Here is a 21,563-nt window from a genome sequence, read left to right as displayed (position 1 = left end):
AGGAAGATCGGTTTGCTGCAGACGGGAGCAGCGTTAGGAGGTCAGATAGGATAGGTCGACGGGCCTTGCTTGCGGCAGGTTGGAGATGGCTAGCTCATACTGGTGCTATCGGCAGAGATAGGAGTTTCGGCCGGTCTGTGAAAGGCTGCGGTTAGGGCAGGGACTGTGAGTGGCTTGCGGCTATGCAGGAAGGTGGATTGAGTGCCTGGAGTTCGGCAAGGCTGTAAGAGTGAGGGATGGCTTGCGTTCGACTGGTTTGGTCCGAAGGTGCAGAGGGTCAAAGTGCTGGAAGCTTGGGTGGTTCTGGTAGCCAAAACAAGAAGAGGACAGGAAGAAGCTCTCGGGCTTGTGCAGGTTCGCTTGTGTAGAAGAAACAGAACAAAACCCTACCCGCCTCATTTTAACGTCGGGAACTGAGTATGATCGAGCGGAATTCCCACATAAATCATGGAGAAGGGATGCCAGCAGCATCGAATAGTCAGGGTACGGAATTTCTGGGATTTTAATGGGATTTTTTTTACTTTTTTTTTTTTTTTTTCTCGCACAGAGGTCAATAGAGTTGATAAATGGTAACATGATAAGCTTTACTAAAAATTAGACCTCATCCTATAATCGCTATGGTTATTTACAATATCACTTCTAGGTACTTTTGCAAAGAAATTAAAAAGGATAGCACTTCAAAGATAAGTGTTAACGAGTAAAGATGAAGAATAAAATACTAACATGATACGTGAAATTTCCGGCATATTTATGTAAGAATCCTAAATAAGAACGAAGCCTCTTAAAGAAAAATTAAGTTCTAGCAGAAAAACTAGAGTCCCACTAGAAGGAATAGTGGCATTCATACCTGAACATTATCATAAAGCTCAAATAATGGAACAGCAAGTAACTTCAAGTTTTTTGGAACAGCGAAATATTCTCTTTCGGACAGATGAACAATGAAAAGTTTCTTGCACTCCTGGAAAAGAAATCTCAAGAAAAGTTTATGAACAAAAACAAAACAATAACCAAGCAATGAATGTTCTAATCACCTTGGGCTTGGTGATGTGTGGAGGACAATAAGGATACATCACTGTTTCAAAGTTTGGTCTCCACCAGATAGCAACACATTCACCAATCTACAAGAAACGAAGATTTTTATTGAATTAAACACAGGTAAAAAGCTTAAATACTCTGCATTTGCAAGAAAGTATCAAGTGAATAATGCCAAAGTATAAAGTTATGTAATCAAACAATGCAACAGTTTAGCGGGGAAAATAACATTCTGTCATCATGAAAACATACTAAAGCTCTCCAGGGAAAAAAACTAGGCAAAGCTTTAATGTTGCAAAACACAGACAGCTCATACAAAAGAGGGAACAAATAGTATTGATTCCAACTTTTAACTACCGCTGCATCAGAATTGTTCTATTAGGCATCACAGAAAGAGAATGTATAAGAAATAAATCCAAGAAAGGTTGATAAAGATAGAATTTGTTGAACACATACAATGAAAAAGAGCATTCTTTCCACGCAGACCAGGCATCAAAAGACAGCCTCCAGATTCAAACTACGGGTAGAAGCAGCAAAATTTAGGCTTTGTTTGGGACAGCTTTCTTCCTGCTTCTTAAAACAGTTCTTTAATAATAGAAAAATTAAAATTTTTTATTTAAAAACTGTTTTAAGAGGCAATAAAAAAGCCGTCCCAAACGAAACCTTAGATTTTTAGAAAGAATTTCAATTTTACAACTACAGTATGTCAGATTAGACAACCATGCCAACTATGTGCAAACCTTGCACGGTGAGTGACAATTGAAATCCACCTAAAAGAGGTGATCAGCATATTAATCAACAAGCAAAACTTAAATTTTAATGTTGCTTTACACTTTAATCCCTACTTCATCTAATATGCATTCATAAAATCGTTAAAATGCATAGTAATATTAAAAATACCTGCCAATTTGGCTGAAAGGTAGGTGAGTTGACAGCAAGTTTGCTACACAGCTTTCGTTTTAAGCCCTCAATTTCTATAGTAGAAGCACATCACACCAGCGTTAAAAATGCTAAAAATACCAGCAAACAAAAAGAAAGCAGAAATAGATCACTGTAATTAAGGATTACATAACAGAAACTCACCATTCTCACCAGGTTTCAAACGTCCACCAGGAAGTTTGCAGAAAGTATTACCAATTTGCAGAAGCAGTACGTGGGGATGATTGTGCTCCTGAACCTGCAAAACATAAAAGACATAAATCCACCTGTTAGTGCACTAATTAACTTAAGAAACAATGCATCAAATATCACTTGCAGATGGTTTCAACGCTTCATAATGCAAGGTGGTATAGGGACCCAATTTTTTAATGCAACTATAAAGACAATGTATCTAGATCACACAAAGAAAATTGATATTTGAAGATCAAAGACCATTTAGTATGCAAAATTTCAGTCTCATTAGGTAGAAACCAGAAAATAGGAGAATTAGAGCACAAATGATATTTGCAAGGATCAAATAAATCCAAAAAGAAAATAGGAAAATTAGAACCCAAATGATATTGCAAGGATCGAATAAATCCAAAAAGATTGATAGGAAGTACTTGAGTTCGCAAGTAACCCTAAGGTAATACTTGAGTTCGCAAGCAAACCTAATCGAAATTAGTAAGAAAACAGAACGCAAACTGCTGTTTACAGCAGGAAATTAGCACTTCCCAGCAGGTTTCTTGGGAAAAAAACAGTAAGAAACTGAGAGAGAACGAAAGATTCCACTAGAAGAAGCATGAAAAACAGCAAAGATACACGTTTCTTCAATTCGAGAGGAAGAAACAACTCTCCGATTGTCTAGCAAAACCTAGAGCCCAAGAAATCAAACCCTAGATCTCAAATCTCTTTTCAAATTCAAGATGAAAATCTAATTCTAACATTAACCCCTAATTAAAGACAAAGGAGAGTTACAAATTCCCTAAAAAGCCCCTAATTCAAAATTTTTCCTCCAAACAAATGGTACATATGTCGCAATCTCTGACGATGTCCCCATCAGATTGTCTAGCCAAACCTAGAGCCCAAGAACGCAAACCCTAGATCTCAAATCTCTTTTCAAATTCAAGATGAAAATCTAATTCTAACATTAACCCCTAATTAAAGACAAAGGAGAGTTACAAATTCCCTAAAAAGCCCCTAATTCAAAATTTTTCCTCCAAACAAGCATTACTCAAGGTGTGGGGCCCCCAAAGGAGTGGCCGGCCCCCCTCTCTCTCCTTGCTTGGGCCGGCGGTGGTAAATCCAAACCGGTTCACTAGGGACCGGTTCAAGCAAAGCAGCCGGCCCATCCTGATTGAAGTTTAACATATATAACCCAATTCTTTATAAATTTAGCTCCATTCATGGGTTAAGAAGCAACAACAATGAATCAATTTATATTCTATTTATGATTGAATGTGCCAACACAGTCAGGTGTTAACAACACTGCTAGTTCTTTATGAATGTGGCCAGCTAACCGAACTCATTTAGTGCCAAGTACCCTAGAAGATTTAATAATTGGAGGTAGGTAAAAGCTAGGGGACCAAAATGAGATATTACATGTATGCTAAATGTTAAGTTTAGCTCCCTTCTAAATCCTCACTCCTCACTGGAAATGGTTAAATCCTAGCCATTTCATTCAACTTATTTCCATCCCACAATTAAATGCAATTAAGAAAATAACTATAATTGCCAAATGAAATCAAATGAGGGCATAGTTGAGATTTAAATCTTTTAAAATAGCTAAAACAGAATACATAACTATGCACATAGGTAATGTGTTTTGTGCGTGTGAGCATGAGTTTCATCCGTATGAGCATGCATATCAAGTTGATTAAGAAAAAATTCGAGCAAGCCAAAATTTTGAGTTAGCTTAAAACATAAATTATTTTCAACTTTGTCAAAATTCAAAGAATTCCTAATGTCAAGCGAAATCATACCTCAGCCAATGTTAGGGTCAATGTGGGAAAGGAGAGCATAAGTAGGGAAGCTTGAGACTTTTGATCAGCAACTAATCTAGAAGAGATGATGAAATGATGGAAGAATGAGAAGAAAAGGGGATATTTTAATCTATGTTGAAAAAGGTACTAATTAAGATTGTTTCATAAACTAATGTAATTTTTTATCTGTCTGATTTAATCAATGTAAAAATGGAAATAAGTTCAAAGCTCTTTATGAAAAAGAGATCAATATTTTCATAGATGACATCAACGCAAAGAAACAAAGCTCAAGAACCAATTACTAACAAAAGATAAAGGACTTAAATCCAAAATAAATCTTTGGCAAGGGGCAACAACTTTGGATGGCTACCAAAACTTCAAACAGATGCCTTATTCAACAGCTTGCAAAAAATGAAAAACAATGTGAAAACTGAAAATATTACACAGAATGAGAAGTTACAAGAATTCAATTTTATAAGTGCTAGGAATTTACCAGTAAAATTGCCTCAACACTTAACCGCATACCTTCTTTCATATAGCTACATCATAGAAAAAAAACATTAAAATCAAAGGCAACCATTTTTACGAAATTAAACAGTTCAGATGTCAAAGATTATACTTAACTAAACAAAACTGTTGGCACCAAGAACTTATTAACTTCTAACTATAGCTCTTTAGGTAGATTCAAAGATAAAATATAGAAATTTATACATATTATACTCTCTCTCTCTCTCTCTCGCTCTCTCTCTCTCTCTCTCTCTCTCTCTCTCTCTCTCTCTCTTATATATATATATATATATATATATATATATATCTTAAAGAGCTGAATTTTGAAGTAAAAAAATCGCCAATTGATTAGATCTATCTTCACAACTAAAAGAATTTCAGTTAAAATCTATTCTGCCTTGCCACATGACAGTAGACTTTCCCTTCAAGACTATGCATGTAAATTGTTCTGAGAAATACTGAAATAGCATATTGCCACGTTGAGAATAGCCACTACAAGAAGCTTTAATTAAAGCTCTTTCAAGAAGATTTAAAGGCAAAATAAAAAGCTTTATACATATATTTTTCTAAAAAAAAAATCTTAAAGAGATGAATTTTTAAGTAAAAAATCTGCAACTGATTAGATCCAGCTTCACAAATAAACAAAGTAACTTAGTTAGAATCTATTTGCCCTTGAAACATGACACTGACGACAGTACACTTGCTCCCCAAGTTGTCGGTCATGTAAATTGTTCTGAGAAATAACATTGTCCCGTTGTGATTGGCCAATAGAAGAAGCCTCCTTTTCAGCATATTATTTGCCTGCAAAATCTAGCTCCAGAAACAAGTCCAACTGGAACGCATATTTATTGTTTAACACATAAATTTTATTCCTTTAGACAATCAATCCTCGCCACATTAAGCTGAATAATCATATATCAGAAGTTCAGTAGTATCAAAAGGAACAGGAACACACATTCTTGTGGCATTAAAAAAAAAATCTAATGAGTAACAATCCTTAGTTCAAACTTATCCAATAATGAACCACGATCACAAATACAAGATGATACACAAGAGAAAAATATTAATTAATAAAGTTGAAAAACTAACTTATGACTTGAGCAAAGAGATGGTTCGGACATGAAACTTCTAATGTTAAGCAGGAAAAAAAGATTTTAACTTCTCTAATTCAACCATACCACATTCCTACGGCAAAGCCACATGACCCGATTAACTATTAAACAAGTTGATTCCATATTAATATAAAAAGAGATAATGATAAAACCTGAGTAATGTAACCTGGAATTCTTAACATTATCCAAAAGATTTTGTCAAATTTGTCTCTTATTTGGAGGATTTTGAGAGAACATAACCTGGTGATCCTTTGTTCATCAATGGGAAACCTTTTATAAAAATGATCCTGGGATTTCAAGCCGATGACAGTTTTGTTGAAATCTTTGTGTGTTAAATTTTGGATTCTTTTGTTTTGTCCGAATCCTTATGGAAAAGAGTCATGTGTGTTCTCTCACTATCAACAGCTTAACAGCCTATAATGAGCGATAAACATTTGCTCAACGTGTGATAGTTAATCCTTTGTGTCTTCTATCAAACTATATACTTCAGAATATCTGCAAGAGCTTGTCTACAGCTATAAACCATATAGTTGCTCTAATTGTAACACTTTTGTGCATAAAAACTCAAGAATGCTCTAATTCTCATGTTGATCATGAGTTTATTCCTAAGAAAACTGGTTCTCTTAGCGGTCAAAGCAGAAGCAAAAATTAGAGGAAATTTAGACCAAACTCTAAATTGAAAACCCTATTTACTTTCCCCGATGCAATTGTAAAACCCTGCTAGGTCTTCTAAATCAATTGCCCTTCCTAACCTAAATACCTACTTACAAAGCACGTCCTTACAAAACTTTATATAACTTCACCTTAGGCCAAACTTCAATTCCATCCCCCTTTAAACAATTTCTCTATTCATCCTAGGGAAAATATTGGCAGCATTGGATAGGTCAATAATTCTTCCAACCCCCTGACAAATAAAACTCCCAAACAATCCCAAGTTGCCCAACGTTTTTCCAGACCTTAGATTGTTGGAATGTTAGGAGTATTTAGGGGGACTATAGAATCCCTAAATGCAAGAATCTTATTAATCTATTAACCTTGTCTGTCACTTAGAAACTAAGATCTCTTCTGATCTCCTTTCGGAGCCTTCCTTTTTAGAAACTTACATCTAATCCTAGTAAGGAAAGTTGCAACAACTTCTCCGCTATTGTGTGGGGAGGGAGGGGCATTTGGTGAGAAATTTTAGATTAAACGGAATTCCAATCACATTCAATATGACCTTATCATGTTTTTATCCATGGCATTCTAAAATTTTCTAGCAACATTGAGTTTTTTTCTCACTGTGGTATATCACAGCAATGTAGCCTCTAAGATGAAGTACCTTTAGAATTGGATTAAATGGCCTTATCTTTATTTTATTCATGTCATTGTCAAATGTTTTAGGAACATTGAATTTTTTTCTCACTGTGCTGTATCTCAACAATACAACCTTTATTAGGAAGTACCCTTGGGAGTATATTAAGAATATGGTTGCCAATACTAATTCTACTTGGGTCATTCTGGGATATTTCAATTGTATAAGAGTGCTACATGAAAAAATTCGAGGAGATCAATCTCTATTCTCCAAACAATTGTGTTTTTGCATTAAGCATTATTGACTTCCTAATTTGGGCCTTTCTTTCTCTTGGAACAATAATCAAGTTAAGAACCCTATCTAGGGGCGTGCATTGTTTAGTTAAAATCGAACCAAACAGATATTATTTTGTTGTTTAGTTTAATTGTTTAAATATCAAATCGTTAAAATATCAGTCCAGTTATTATTTGTAATTTTGATTTTCTTTGGTTTTTGGATCAATTTTATTTTTGTAAACTCAATCAAAATGAAACCATATTACACGAATTTATTCAAATACTAAATCAACAAAATTTATGAATTATAAATAACAATTGAAAATAAACAAGAGACATAAAATCAATGTGAATATTATTCATTCCACATGACAAGATTATAGATTTTAGTAAAGATTATTTAGAGTTCTTCATAAAACATGCTGCTAAAGTTCATGGCATATAGATTAACTGTTAAAAATTAATTACCTTTGGTTCATACAGAACCAAACCGAACTGGCCAAAATAAAGTTCGATTCTATTCAATTCAGTTTGGTAAAATAATTTGATCAGTTCAATTCTATAAATTTTAGAATCGAAACTATTTGGGCTTCAGTAAAAAACGGTTGGTTAGATTTTTTTCATGTTCTTTCTTTTAAGACTTTGCCTCCCAAATCCGTTTACTCCTCTATATTGGGATTTTCCCAAAGTCTTATCATAGATTCATGTCTATGAACTATTGTTATGGTTTTGTTGGTTTTAAGGATGTCATTTAACATGCTTGGGGTTTGTTTGTTGATCAACAACATCAAGCCCTTATCCCACTATGTTGGGTCGGCTTGTTGATGACGAATTTATTTATGTTCTTTGGAAAAAGCTAAAAGTGGTGAAGAACAAGCTCAAAATTACCATTTGGAATAATTTTAGTAACCTTTCAACAATTGTTAATAACCTTGAAGCTGAAAAAGTTAATTTTTCCAGATCTTAATGTCCAATCCCTTATTTAACTCTCTTTCCACAATAATCATCCAAGATAATCTTATCAAAGCAAATACTAATGAATACATGCATACAATTGGATTTTTCAAAGGGCCAAAACAAACTAGCACTTAAGAGGTAAAGAAGACTTAGGTTTCGTATATCAAAAGATTAAAAGTGTGTGAAATCATAATAATATTAAAGAGCTCCACTCTTCCATCAATATTGTCTCCCCAATGAATAGCATTATTGTCGAAGTTCTTGACTATTTTTCTACTTTGTACAAACAAATTGAAGACCATGCTTTTATTGTGCTCACTTTCATTCAATCTCATGTTGAAAATGTTCTTTTAATATATAATTAAAAGTTTTTAATTAAGCTTTTCTCAAACCAAACTATTCACTAGGATGTGTTTGCTATGGGAAATGATAAATCTCCAAGCCCTAATGGGTTCAATTCTAAGTTCAAAATTCTTTGGAGATTATTGGCCCTCAGTTAATTAAAGTTGTGCTGTATTTTTTTAAATCCTCTAAAATACCCATTTTTTAAAGCACACAACCATTGCCCATACTCATATAAAAAGCTAAATGCTAATAACCTCTTGGTTAATAGACCCACATCCTTATGCAACACATTTAATATAGTTATCTTTATAGATCTATTTGGGATCACATTTTCGATTTACTTTGTTTTTCTTTTGTTTATGTTTGATATAAAATAAAAATATGTTTGATATCTTAAATATAAGTTGTTTTATTTTATTTTTATTTTGAGAGAACTAAGCCCAAATGGACTCAAAAGGGCATAGGACGGGAGCTCAGAAACAAAGCACAGGGATTGCAAGGTGGGGCCATTGGTGAAACATGAGAAAGAGATGATGGGGGCTCAGGGTTGGAGATCTTAAGGCAGTTCAAAACCGAACAAGAACTTAAGGACAGAGACTGAATATGGGAGCTCAGGACAAGAGAAAGAAAAAATTTGCATTGAAAACAAAAAATGAAAACATCTATTGATTGTGCTTTTGGAAGATTTTGGTGGATGTGTTATTTCCATCTAGCATTCCGTAAAACCCCATTTTCCATTCTAAAATGTCGTAAAACATCAAAATGCGGTAGTTCATCTCCAATGGAACTCCATTTTTCTTTTTTCATGCGCTTCTTTGCGAAGGTAACCATCTCTCTTATGTTTCGCATGCTTCCTGCAAAGCTAAGCAGAGTGCGAAGGTAATCATTTTTTTTGCGTAGGTGAACAATTTGATGCCAATATTAGCGTTGCATTGTTCACCTACCGATTTTTTGCGTGAAATTTGATGTTCGAATGCAGCAATTCGCGGACGGCATACAATGGTATTTAGTTTGGTTGGAGATGATCTTAACTTCCGTTGTCTCTTATCATTGGTTATTTCCATATTCTTTCTCTATAACTTGTTTTAGGTTTTTTCCCCTTCTGTTGGACATTCTGGACGTATGAATTTGCTTATCGTTGCCCATTTTTGTGGGGCCCTTTGCGGGCTTCTCAGAAACAACACTGAAAACTTTTTTGCTCTTGAGTTCTCTTTTTCTACTTATTATTCAAAATCTTTGAAATTTGTTTTGCAGTTTCCTCATATCTTTTTGGTCGTTTTGACACAAGGTTTTCTTTTTCAATGCCCGCATCTTTCTTTAAGCCTTTTTATGGGAACAACTTTCACAAACCGTTTTTTTTTTTTGTACCTCCTTTTGGATCCTCAAAGAAAGGTGAAAATGATAAAAGATTAAAAGTGCGAACTTTTCTGCTAAGAAGCTCTGTGGCAAGCATCGATTTTTTTTTTTTTTTTCTTTTTTTTTGTGGCAAGCATCCAAACTGCCGCATCGAATCATAGTTTAGGGTTTCGATTATTCTAGTATTACTTCGCCCAGAAACAAATTAGATAAGATAAAAATAAGGCACGGTGGTATGAAGGAGTTTAAACGGAAACCCTAAGCTAGGGTTTTAGAGAGAGAACTTACTTCACCTTCATACGAGCAAGGCGGTCGGCGACGGAAGTGTCCTTCTCCATCTTCGGCTCCTTCATTCCAAATGTGTAGTTGGTAAGAGGGTAGGTGTTCACCACCGGCGACACCATCTTTCCAACTTATTCTCGTCTTTCTAGCCGTTGGCCCGTGCTCGTGCAATGAGGAGGTTGCATTACGTATTTTACATATTTATATTTAAATTACTATTTTAAAATGTCAGATAATTTCACAAATCTATAATTTATTCAATTAGGACGATGAATTATCTCAAATTTCATTTAAATATTCACCTCGCTCTCCCAGATTTTATCAATAAGAGGTTAGAAGTCTTAAACTCTTAATACTATAGACTATTATATAAAGATAGAGTGCTGTCTTGTACCTCAAATTAAATCATCAATTAAATTAAATGTCTAATTAATTCTTTAAGCTTTCCTTAAATAAGAATTATACAACTCTCCATGGCCTATTGGTTGAGAGCTTAGGCTTCCAACTAAGAGGTCCAGGGGTCGAGTCTATGTGTATGCGTTGTGTGTATGAGTTTGCCTTAAATGGCCTAAATGTCCCAAAAAAAAAAAAATAAGAATTGAAACGTTTCATTTGACACAAATTTTTTATTACATAACTTATTAGTACAAAAATATCTGGTAAAAAAAATTTTGCACTAAAAAAATGAAGTCTAAGACCTCGTTTGAGACGACTTTCTTATCGTTTCTTAAAGCAGTTTTTCGTACAAAATTTTAAATTTTGTACTAAAAAGATGATATAAGAAGTAAAGAAGTAAACTTCTGGTAACAAGCAATTAATAGAATCCTAAATCAGTGGAGGGCTTTAGACAGATATAGGTCTTTTGCATCAACCTTTATGCCTAAATGTTTTTAGAATTCAGTGAACTTTGTTTAATCGAATTCATTTCGTTGCGATGCTTATTTCGGCTATAAGGACTCTAAATTTAGAAAATGGTTTGATCTCTTAAATAGCCTCGTAAAGTTTTTAACTAAACATATAAGTAATTGATTTATATCTATTTGGACTTGGATCATTATTTTCATATTGTCGCCCGATTTGTCTCATTGATATGATCATTTCTTATTGTAAGTTTACTAAAAAAAAAATTTGAATGATCACAAAATCAATTATGAAAGTCCTATGATTTGAATACTTTAACGCTTTAAGATATAAAAATTGCACCAATATATGTGGGAGCCACAATCCTATACAAAACAATAACAAAAACACAGAGACGTGCTACAAAAGCAATTCTCACAAATAATTTGATCAGCCTGAGTCTTTTTTTCTTTTCATTCAGATTTTCTGAATTCAATAAAGGACAATAGTGAGTGGCATGGAGCAGAATGACTTCACAATTAAGAACTCAGGTGTTTTTCTTTCTGTAACTTTCCTTCAGAGGTTAACAACCAAAATAGGAAGATATCCTTGCAAGACTTAGCACATGATACAACAGCATCATCTTCTTTGTTATTTTTCTCTTTCAGCTTATTTTCAATGGAAAGCACATTTGTACTTGAGTGCTGCTCTATGACACTTCTATTACCTTATTTAAAATAATTATTCAGTACATTAATTTGGACCATATAACTTGTCCTTTTGCAATGCAAACTATATTTGAAGTGATGCCACAATGTATTTTTTTGTCATGTTGATTTTAATAGAACACCATCTCACATAGTTTCCTTGATATAATTGCTGACTTTGATCCAGCAGTATTGATGAGTCTTACAGTTAATTGTTAACTTTCCTTATGAGATATGTGGTCCCATTATTTGTTCAGGAACAGATTTTCTGCTCTGAAGGTTTTATATTTTGCTGATTCTCAAAAGTCATTGCTCACCAAGTCCTGTTAACAAGTGAGATTTATCAATTTTTTAATTGTTATATGTAATAGATATAGATTAATGTATTCAATTATGAGGTGGGAATCAAGGTCCGATATGATATGGAGGTTTTGCAAAGAAGGCATTGTGGCATAGGGCTGCAAATGAACAGAACATTCGACGAATTGCTCATGGCACGGCTCGATAAGGGTTCATGTTTGTTTGATAAGGGTAAACAAACGAGTTTGAACACACTTGATAAATACTTGATAACTATATTGTTGGGAACCCCCAACCCGTGCTTGATTCCCCTCGAGCGGCAGCGCCTCTTAAGTGAGGCCCAATCAAATGCGGGCCAAGAGGTTTCTGGGGTGGAGTCCTGCGGATGTAGTAAGAGGCGAGTACGAGAGGCATCTGGACGAAAAACAAAAACGTGAAGAAATGAGGAGGAAGGGCATGTTTGGCCAATTTTAGGTCAATTTTCGGTGTTTATCCGGCAGTTTGGACCGCCGGACAAAAATCACTTAACACCATCAGCCAAACCGCCGGTAATATGCAACGCCCAAACAAAAAACTGATGGTCTATCCGGTGGCTATTTTACCGTCGTCATTTCCGTTGGTTTATTATTAAAAACTGCCGGTTAAAATTGGCGGTCTCACGGTCGGTTTAATCGCCGGTAATTCCAGCGGTTCTTTGACCGCCGGTAATTGGTGATTTTACTTTAGTGAACCCTAATTATATCTATTAAGGTACTAGAAAGAATAGGATTTTAGCATTAAAATTTACTTTGGATTATTTAAAATTATGTAAGTTTAGCATTACCGAGCGGCTGTCTCTCATTAATATGTTTACATTTTTCGTCTTAAAGTAGATTTGATCATTGGTATATTGAGATCAAACATCAGTCTCCCATTTGTTTAGGCTATGATTAAGTGATTCATATAAATTTTTTTATTTATATGGGTCTTTAATTCCTTTAATCATTTGTTTAGCAATGGTCATGAATAGGTAACTCTCACAACAACTTCATGTAGTTGAACAGGATCATAGTGCAAGATATTTGATGATGTTGAGAAACTTTGAAAAGAGAGACCATTTGATTTGCCCTCCCGAATAACACCATTTAGTTGGGCATAATTAGAAATCAATATGGATTACAACTCACTAAGCACATTGAAATTCTCTAAGAAATTAGAAGTTTACCCTTTGGTATTAAAAGGATAAATTAAAGGCCACATATTGAAAAAAAAAAAAAATCTGCCAAGCTATTCTTATATACAATTTGGTAATGGGATGAATTTAAATATTATTAATTTTATTTTGATATAAATTATATGAGGCTATTTTGAGATAATTTTTTCCTATATTGAAATAATTGAATTATGAAGTAGATGGCTTTTTCCCACCCTGTGTCGCTGTTAGATGTCTATTCCATCACCTCAGGCTAAGCATGCTTGTGGTAGGAAGCTTGAATCAGTTCATTATTGTGCAGCTATATATGAGTCCACTGATATAGCAAGTTAATTTGATGGTTCATTAAACAATTTTGGTGATTGCTTTATAGTCTAAAATTTGTCATTTTGATATGAGAAATCAATGTCAATGACATAACAGAAGAGAAGATATGAACTTTATGGCATTACTCTTCAAAATAAAGAAATAATGAATGAATTGTTTTGCTATGGGACTGAAAGATATTCCTTAGAGACATTATTATGTGATGAATTCGGACGGGAGAAGTGTCTGAATTTTGTGAGGGTACACAGTAGATACACATCAAAAAATAAAACTGTTTATTTATCGTGTACTCTCACAGAATCTGAACGGTTCTCCCGTCCGAACTCACCACATAATAATTTCTCTATTCCTTATTTGATAATAGTGACTCAGAAATTGATACTATTTTTAGCTAAATGAAAGCCCTTTTTTTCTGTATAAATGACCATATACTCCCCAAAAATAGAAATTACTTGATAACAGGGTGATGGCGGGGAAGGAAATCTATTCTATTCCCCGAATGGCCCTCTTTCTAAACTCTATTGCCTTTAGGTAAACTATGCTGTGTGGCCCTTCTTTTTGTGGTCATTTTTACGCAATCATGCAAAGATATATAGAATATTGCTGATTAATTTTGTCAAGGAAATTTCATGACCTGACAAATATTAGTATTTTGCTGGCAAGACATCTTGTAAGCTTGCTAATAGCGAGTTTTAATTATAAAGTGTACAGTGTTCAATGATCATTCAATCACAAGGTATGACTAATGGACAATGAAGAACTATTGCATTCACTTCATCACATCAACTTCCACATTCCTGTTCGTGATTGACTATTCCAACTCCTCCAATGATTAATAATCCTCCCTAAAAGAACAAAGAACCCTTAGACCATCTTCAACCGAAAATCTCATTATTCACTCCAAAAGGCCGTGAAACTAAAAAATGTCGTGATTCATCTCCAATCGAACTCCATTTTGCCCACTTTGTGAAGATAATGGTTTTCTTTCTTTCGCGTGTTTCTTCGGCAAGTTCGGTAGAGACAGAAAAATAACGAAGATGAACAGTGCAACGCCAATATTGGCGTCCCACTGTTCACCCGTAACCAAATAACGGAAGTTTGACAGTTCGGCTGAGCTCGCGAGCGACGTCATTCAAGCTTTTGGAGTTCGGCTGGAGATGCCCTTAGGATTAATCTCCGAACCACATAACATTTATGTCTTTTATAACCTTCCAATGATTTCTGACATGTTAGATGTAGTGTGAAGCTTGGCCTTCTTTCATTCCAACCATAACTACAACTGGCACATACCAGGACTGCTCATATTAATACACTTCCTACCTGCCCACATTCTTAGCAAACTCTTCTCTTCCTTTCCTAAGCTTCCTGCTATTTGTATGATAGTTCTCTTAATCTCTGTTCTTTATTAAGCAATATGGTCTCTAAGCTCCTCTCTCTAGCACCCCTTGCATCGTTCATTCTGATACTTATAATTTCTACAGTTTTAACTGGTTTCAGCAACAGCAGGATAATCACTGAGAAGGAAGAAAACAGATGGAGAAGTGGAGATTCTTTTTCTTCTACAGGCTACTACTCCAAGATATCACCATCTCAGATTCTTGATGGTAAAAGCTCCATTTATGGAGTTTCAGGAAGAACTGTGCCTCAGGGACCTAACCCACTGCACAATTGATGAGAGTTTCCGAATCACTTCATATTCCTCGCACAGAGAAAGTGTTCTTGCAGCTTCCTAGTTTTTATAGAGACTGGTAATGTTCACTTCTGTAATTTTACACTTCTGTAATCCTCTGAAAATATTATTAAGAGAAACTTAAGGTTTTTATAAACCCAGTCTCCGTTTCGATTACAGTTTCTTTTCCTTCCAATTCATTACTTTTGATAAACTAAAAATTTCAACAAGCTTTTGTTAGATCTCGACCGAAATCCAGCTGCTTGGATGAATTAGCTTTGGCTGAAACTTAAAACTAACAACACGAATATAAATTATGAGCCACAAAAAAAGAATTAAAGCTGCACATACAGAGCTCCTTCTTATCTAAAGCTTGATTTTTCTATTCAATTTCTGGAACAATTCTTACATTGCCTGAACAGTAAGAAAAGTTTCCTTCACCAATTCGTACCTTCTTCTTTCTCCATAATCACCCTCTACTCGTTATTTCTATATAATTAAAAGATTACTTCCACATCCAATTCACTCAACTCAACCATTGCTACAAGAACACCCTATTATCAATTAATCTATATGTCAATTACTTTAAAGTTGGACATAGCTTTATCATTAGTGAAAAACCATTAATCATTACAGTCTGAAAATGGAAGAAACTGTTATATTAAACAGGATTTTAATAACAGAAGAAAACCGCAACATTAAATATATTTCAACAAATGTTATTTTCTTGGACTTTTTTTTTTAAATAATTAGGATTTAAAAAAAAAAAATTTTGGAGATAGTGAAGTTGAAAGCCTTGATACCAGAGTCGGTTTTCATGATTTGAACCCTTTAGTACGAGCAACGGATAAGTTAAATTTATAATTTATATGACATCAATGGAAGAGTAATCCAACACAAAAGTTAAATTTTGATATATGATGAGTGTTGGCAGAGAAAATTATGGTGACTTGGGTTTTGTTTGGGATAATTTTCTTATTATTTCTTCAAGTAATTTTTAAGTATTTTTTTTTTTTAATTTTATACTAAAAAATTACTTTAAGAAACAGTAAAAAAGTCAACTCAAATCAAGCCTTAAGCAAAATCTTTCTATTTGAAAAATTAGAGTTTAAATGTTTAGCAAAGCATTAGAATCGCAGCATTGATAAAGGTCAAGGCTTTTGTCTGCTTTGCCTTTGAAAGGCATAGCTTACCAAGGACAAGATGATTAGGAGTTGATGATGTAGTTTGTGTAGCAGCCAAGAAGAAAGGGCAAGTCACCTATTTTTAAATGAGTTCAAGCTTAAGCTCAATCTGGCTCGGCTCAAAAGCTCGTTGAGCCACTCGATTAAATTAAATGTATTTAATATTTTTAAATTAATTCTTTATTAAACAGTAAAACTTCAAAAAAAAAAAAAATTCAATTTTAAACTAATAAATTGAGCACAACAATCGAATTTAGCTCGAGCTTATAATTTTTTTAACGAGTTGAGCTCGAGCTCAGTAAGAACTAAACAAGCTTAACTCGATTTGATAGATACTCGATGATAAATGTTTTTAAAGGGATCTAACCTGAGCAAAGCTACTTTGTGTGCACCTTATTTAATGTGTTGGTCCTGGCTCGATCGCCTGGATGATTGTCTATTGTCAGGAAGATCCACTTGACATATTTTTGGCTTAGAAAATCTTCCTGTTTGCTTTGTTATTAGTATCTTAGGAGAGAAATAACTAGCTTCTCAAATCAAAGAGTGCAGTTGAGATATGTCATAAATAGAGGACAATTGTAATGCTAGATGAGTATAATTCCAGCTGAGCTTCTCTTCATGTTCAGGAGGAGGAAATTTCAATCAACCAAACGGTTCATGATGAGATGGAAGAAGCTAGGTGGCAGTACCAATACCGAGGCATAAAGTTGGATATTTCATATTTTGATGAAGAACTTTGATAGAAAAGAGAGGGCTTCAGCCCAGGTGTAAATGTGATGAATCACAAAGTAATTGCAGATGAGATTGATTAACATAAAAAATAAATACCAAAATTTAAGTGGTTTGTCTTAAGTAAGCCTACATTTGCGACCAAAGAGATTAAATGATCTACTTAACTTCAAAAAAAGTATGGGAAATATTGCATTTCATTTATTGCATGTTGAAGTTAGTGACAAAGATATCACTTCATTTGGTTGAGATAAAATGCAACTTGCTACAAAAATGAGGAGCATATGTGAAGAAGTAGATATTGATGGTATAGTTTTTCTCTTCACTATTTATTTCAAAAGGTCATATGAGAACTATTCATTGCTATGACCAGGAACTTCTTCTCTTAGAAGAATTGAAAAATATTAATACTTATTCATTATTAAAAAAAAGATATCTGATGGTCTCAAAACTCTCATTTATACTAACATGTGTCAATTTCTTAAATAATTTCACCAATGCCTAAAAATTATGAAAAAAAAATGAGAAAACTAAAACACAACAATAGAGATGTTATGCTGAAGACGGTTTATGATTTGGACTTATAATGATCCCTGAATAAATTCTTGACTATTGTAGGTAAAATGTATTTTTTCAAATTTTTGAGTTATAACAATCAATCCAAAATTAAAACATTAGCCAAACATGCAAGTAAAAAATAAGCAAATTCATTTTCATTGAAATCATACACAACAACAACATCAAAACTTAATCCCATTATGTGGGGTTAGCAACATGAATCTTTTTTCTCCATTGTTTTTGGTTAATAGTCAAATTCTTATTTATATATGATAAATAAAAGTGATGTCTAATATTTCTAACAAAATCTTTTTAGGTCTACCTCCACCTTTCTTAATATAGGCCAAATCTAATACATTTACTCTCTTAATAGTGTCATCAGAAGGCTGTTGTTTTACATGACCAAACCATCTAAGGCGGCTGTCTCTAATCTTATCTATCATTGAAGCTACTCCAACCTCTTCAAGGATATACTCATTTAGTATCCTGTCTCTAAGAGTAAATCCACTCATTCATCTGAGCATCCTCATTGTAATAATCAATATTTTGACTGAGGTAAATAATTTTTTTCTGGAGTCAATATAACTCCAAATTACAAACCGTTTTCGCTATAACATTGTTATTGTAGTATTTTAATTACACGAATTTTTTCGTAAATTTTGGGCACTGCCAAAAATCCTTAAGAAATTGACACATATCGGTATAAGTGAGTATTTTGGGACAATCGGGCATCCGTTTTGCAAATCAATTTCACCGATATTTCTTAATTAAAATAATTTATTTTATGGATATTTTTCTATAATTTTGGAAGTCCGAAAATAATTTATATAAATTTTATACAAAATAATTAATTAAATTAAATATTATATTAGATTATATTATTAAAATATCTTAACCCACTTATAGCTTTTTATTAAAATCCCTTTCAACTTCGGCTAATGGATAACAAATAAATGGCTTGAGAAAAATTAAAGAAAAAGAGAGGAGAGAGAAAAACTTGAGATTTGAAGGCTGTGGATCGATTTTTGTCCATTAACACTTTTGGGAGATTTGCTCGTCTCGATGTAAAGAACATTTATCCTATTTCTGATTTCAAAGATTTTGTATTTTTTTGATCAAATTTGTGTTTATATTACCGAAAAACATGAATAATTTTATTTTCGTAAAACTTTTACCGTTCAACTTTTTGTATGTTATATAGATTGAGATTATAAACATTTTGAGTATTTATTTAAGATTTTTCACTGGGTGATTTTTAAAAGACAACGATTTTTTCCTACTCAAAAATTTATTTTGACGGCTAAAAATAGTTATTTAGTTCAACTAAAGCTTCAGAATATTATTTTATACAATATTTGGTAATTTGGTTAAATTCAAAAAATGTGAATTTTTTCTTAATATAATTTTTTTTGTCTACCATTAAGACATTTTAGTATTTTCTGAATTAAACTCAATTATAGATTATTTGCTACAATATATAGATTTGAATGTGGATATGTGATTAAGATTATTGTTATAGTATTTTGCTAATACTGTGTGTGTAAAAGACAAGTAAAAACTTGTTGAAGCATTGGTTGGAACTGGTTGACATGTACAAGATGGTGGGCCGACGTGCTTTCGTTTAACATAATGTGGTTTGATGTTATCCTCTATTGATTCATGTGATACATTGATTGAGAGTTATAAGGAAATGATTATTATGCAGATGTGCAAAGAGTGACGACTCTACTTACTAAGCCAACGATTTACTAATACTAATACAATACTAAAAAACGTCGTGATAGTCAAGACTTCTTACTTGTCTAATAAGATTATTGAAATGTATTTTCTAGATGTATTTTTCTTATTATTATAAGGATTTATTGTTACTGCACAGATTTACTATTATTGCATTATTCTATAGCTCCTGCCACTGAATTGTTATTGTTACCGATTTAGATACTGATATTATATTGATACTAAGCATGTGATATATCGAGCACGTGATATAGAATACTTGAATAGCATATATACATTCTTATATGATTTTATTGCATTGACATGATTTCGACAGTCTTTATTGATATTTTGATTTGATACTTTATACGATTTATGTATTAATTGGTATAACGGATACGATGATTATTCTATAGATTTGAAACTCATACTAGTTTACTACTTTACTAGCTTCCGTACAGTAGTATTTTATTGTTTATAGATTCTATTACTAGTACATATGGATTTTACTGTTTTTGCACTGATTCAATTATCATATGAATGTAACAACTATGATATGATGTTGATATGCATATTTCTCCTTTGTTGTGCTTTGAATTCAATTATAGATTTTGGTGATTTGTTTGCCTTTTTTAGATTATTATATGTGGTTAAATGATACTTAAAATTTTGTGCCTTTTTTATATTTTTTCTGCATAACATTTTATTGAAAATATAATACATAAAATAATATATTATTTACACTTATCAAACAGTTGTAGAAAAACTCTTGATCGCTGATGTTCTAGTTTCACCAATTTACAGACTTCACATTTAATTATAAAATTTGTTATGTTCTTTTTCAATCCAGGCCACGAGAATGTACCCTTCAATTCACTATACATTTTTTCACTTCCTGAGTGAATAGTATTAACATGAATAATGTGCCTCATGTAGAATAATTGATCTCAAATCTCTAGGACTAGGAACACATAATATGTTCTAACAAAAGATAATATTATAATAAAATACTCGTTGTTTAGATTTCTTACCAGATTTGATCTAATCAATCATCTTCATATATTGAATAATCATTTGAGCAAGAACACTAGAATCATGATCAACAGGATAAACCACCACCAATTGAAGTCTTTCCATATCCCAAATCAGATATTCATCATGTGTAAGTTAAATGTATGATAATCCAGAAGATTTTCTGCTCAAAGTATATGCCACAACATGTGAGACCTCGTTCCTTTACTGTAGCTGCTGGGAAAAGTGATTTTTCCCAGGATCGGCCGGGACGATGGTGAGATCGTCCAGGCCGATCTGCACTGTAGAAAATATCGTCCTGAGAATAGTTCTGGGAGTAATCCAGGACAATCAATTTTGGTCTGATCGTCCCGGGACGATGTGGCGATCGGCCGGGCCGATCCCACTAATGATATAAGAAAATGAGCTCGTTTAGAGGAGAGAGAAAACATTTTATAAAAACAGATATTTTGAGGAGAGAGAAAGGGTGAAAAAGCAAAGGAAGATTTTCGTCGTTCGTTCCTGTTGGATATTTTGTTTGTCTCGCTGTAAGGATTCCGAACCTTACTTCTGTTTTCAAAGATTTAACTCACTATTTTAGAGAATTAATACGAGCCTCATAGCGGCTCAACCAATCCATACTTAAAATGACATCCAACTCAAAAAGCGGTAATAAAATCAGACTAGATCTCCATTTCCTACCAGATATCTCTAAATCACATAAGCATACTCTATAGTTATCATATCATCTCTAATCGATAAAGTAATAAAGAGAGAAAAACACGATAATATTGAAGGCAAGTGTACTAAATTAAAGTAGCTCTTAGAAATAAATAAGCGTCTAGCTTTAGATTCAAATAGAATACGACAAAGCTGATAAAAAATGTAAGCCATACCTATAACAAAATTTGGGGCATCTCGAGCCTCATGCTAAGTTAAATTATATATACGTGCTTGAATCAGAGCTTTTGTAATAGAACTACAGAACTCTCTATGACTTCTAGACGGTTCACCTACTACTCAGCCTGCCATAGAACCAAAGCCACAACCTCTATTGAATGATCCCTTAAAAATTTGCAAGGTGGAACAGTCCTCGGTTTCCCTATTGGCCTAACGGGCTCTCAAACCTAGGATCAAATCATCAGTCAAATCTTGTCTGTGGACACTCAGCCACCCTGTATTCGGTCTGAATGCATTAGAAACACAATCATATCACTTGATAACACTAGCCAAGATGTCATATGCCACAACTATGGCACATAAGTACTCCACT

General features: G+C 33.5%; 1 protein-coding gene across 4 annotated transcripts in view; it reads right to left on the bottom strand.

The window, feature by feature from the left end:
* The window catches only part of LOC110096074 (pre-mRNA cleavage factor Im 25 kDa subunit 2), an 18,673-nt gene extending 8,418 nt beyond the window's left edge, over nucleotides 1-10,255 (bottom strand). Inside the window, exons 1-6 of one of the 4 annotated variants that reach the window (XM_028695333.1) lie at nucleotides 10,064-10,252; nucleotides 4,426-4,471; nucleotides 2,125-2,209; nucleotides 1,933-2,006; nucleotides 1,032-1,118; nucleotides 848-958 (exon numbers count right to left, since the gene is read on the bottom strand). In XM_028695333.1, the coding sequence (XP_028551166.1) occupies nucleotides 848-958; nucleotides 1,032-1,118; nucleotides 1,933-2,006; nucleotides 2,125-2,209; nucleotides 4,426-4,471; nucleotides 10,064-10,179 (519 nt within the window). In that variant the 5' untranslated portion in view covers nucleotides 10,180-10,252. Of the gene's footprint in view, nucleotides 1-847; nucleotides 959-1,031; nucleotides 1,119-1,932; nucleotides 2,007-2,115; nucleotides 2,210-4,425; nucleotides 4,472-10,063 lie in introns of all 4 variants that reach the window. The other 3 variants (XM_028695332.1, XM_028695335.1, XM_028695334.1) reach the window with 3 other exon arrangements.
* Between the last annotated feature and the right edge of the window lie 11,308 nt (nucleotides 10,256-21,563).

This window comes from Dendrobium catenatum, unplaced genomic scaffold, assembly GCF_001605985.2.
Source record: "Dendrobium catenatum unplaced genomic scaffold, ASM160598v2 fragScaff_scaffold_621, whole genome shotgun sequence".
Taxonomy (NCBI): Eukaryota; Viridiplantae; Streptophyta; class Magnoliopsida; order Asparagales; family Orchidaceae; genus Dendrobium; species Dendrobium catenatum.
This window is presented reverse-complemented; position numbering and strand designations above follow the sequence as displayed.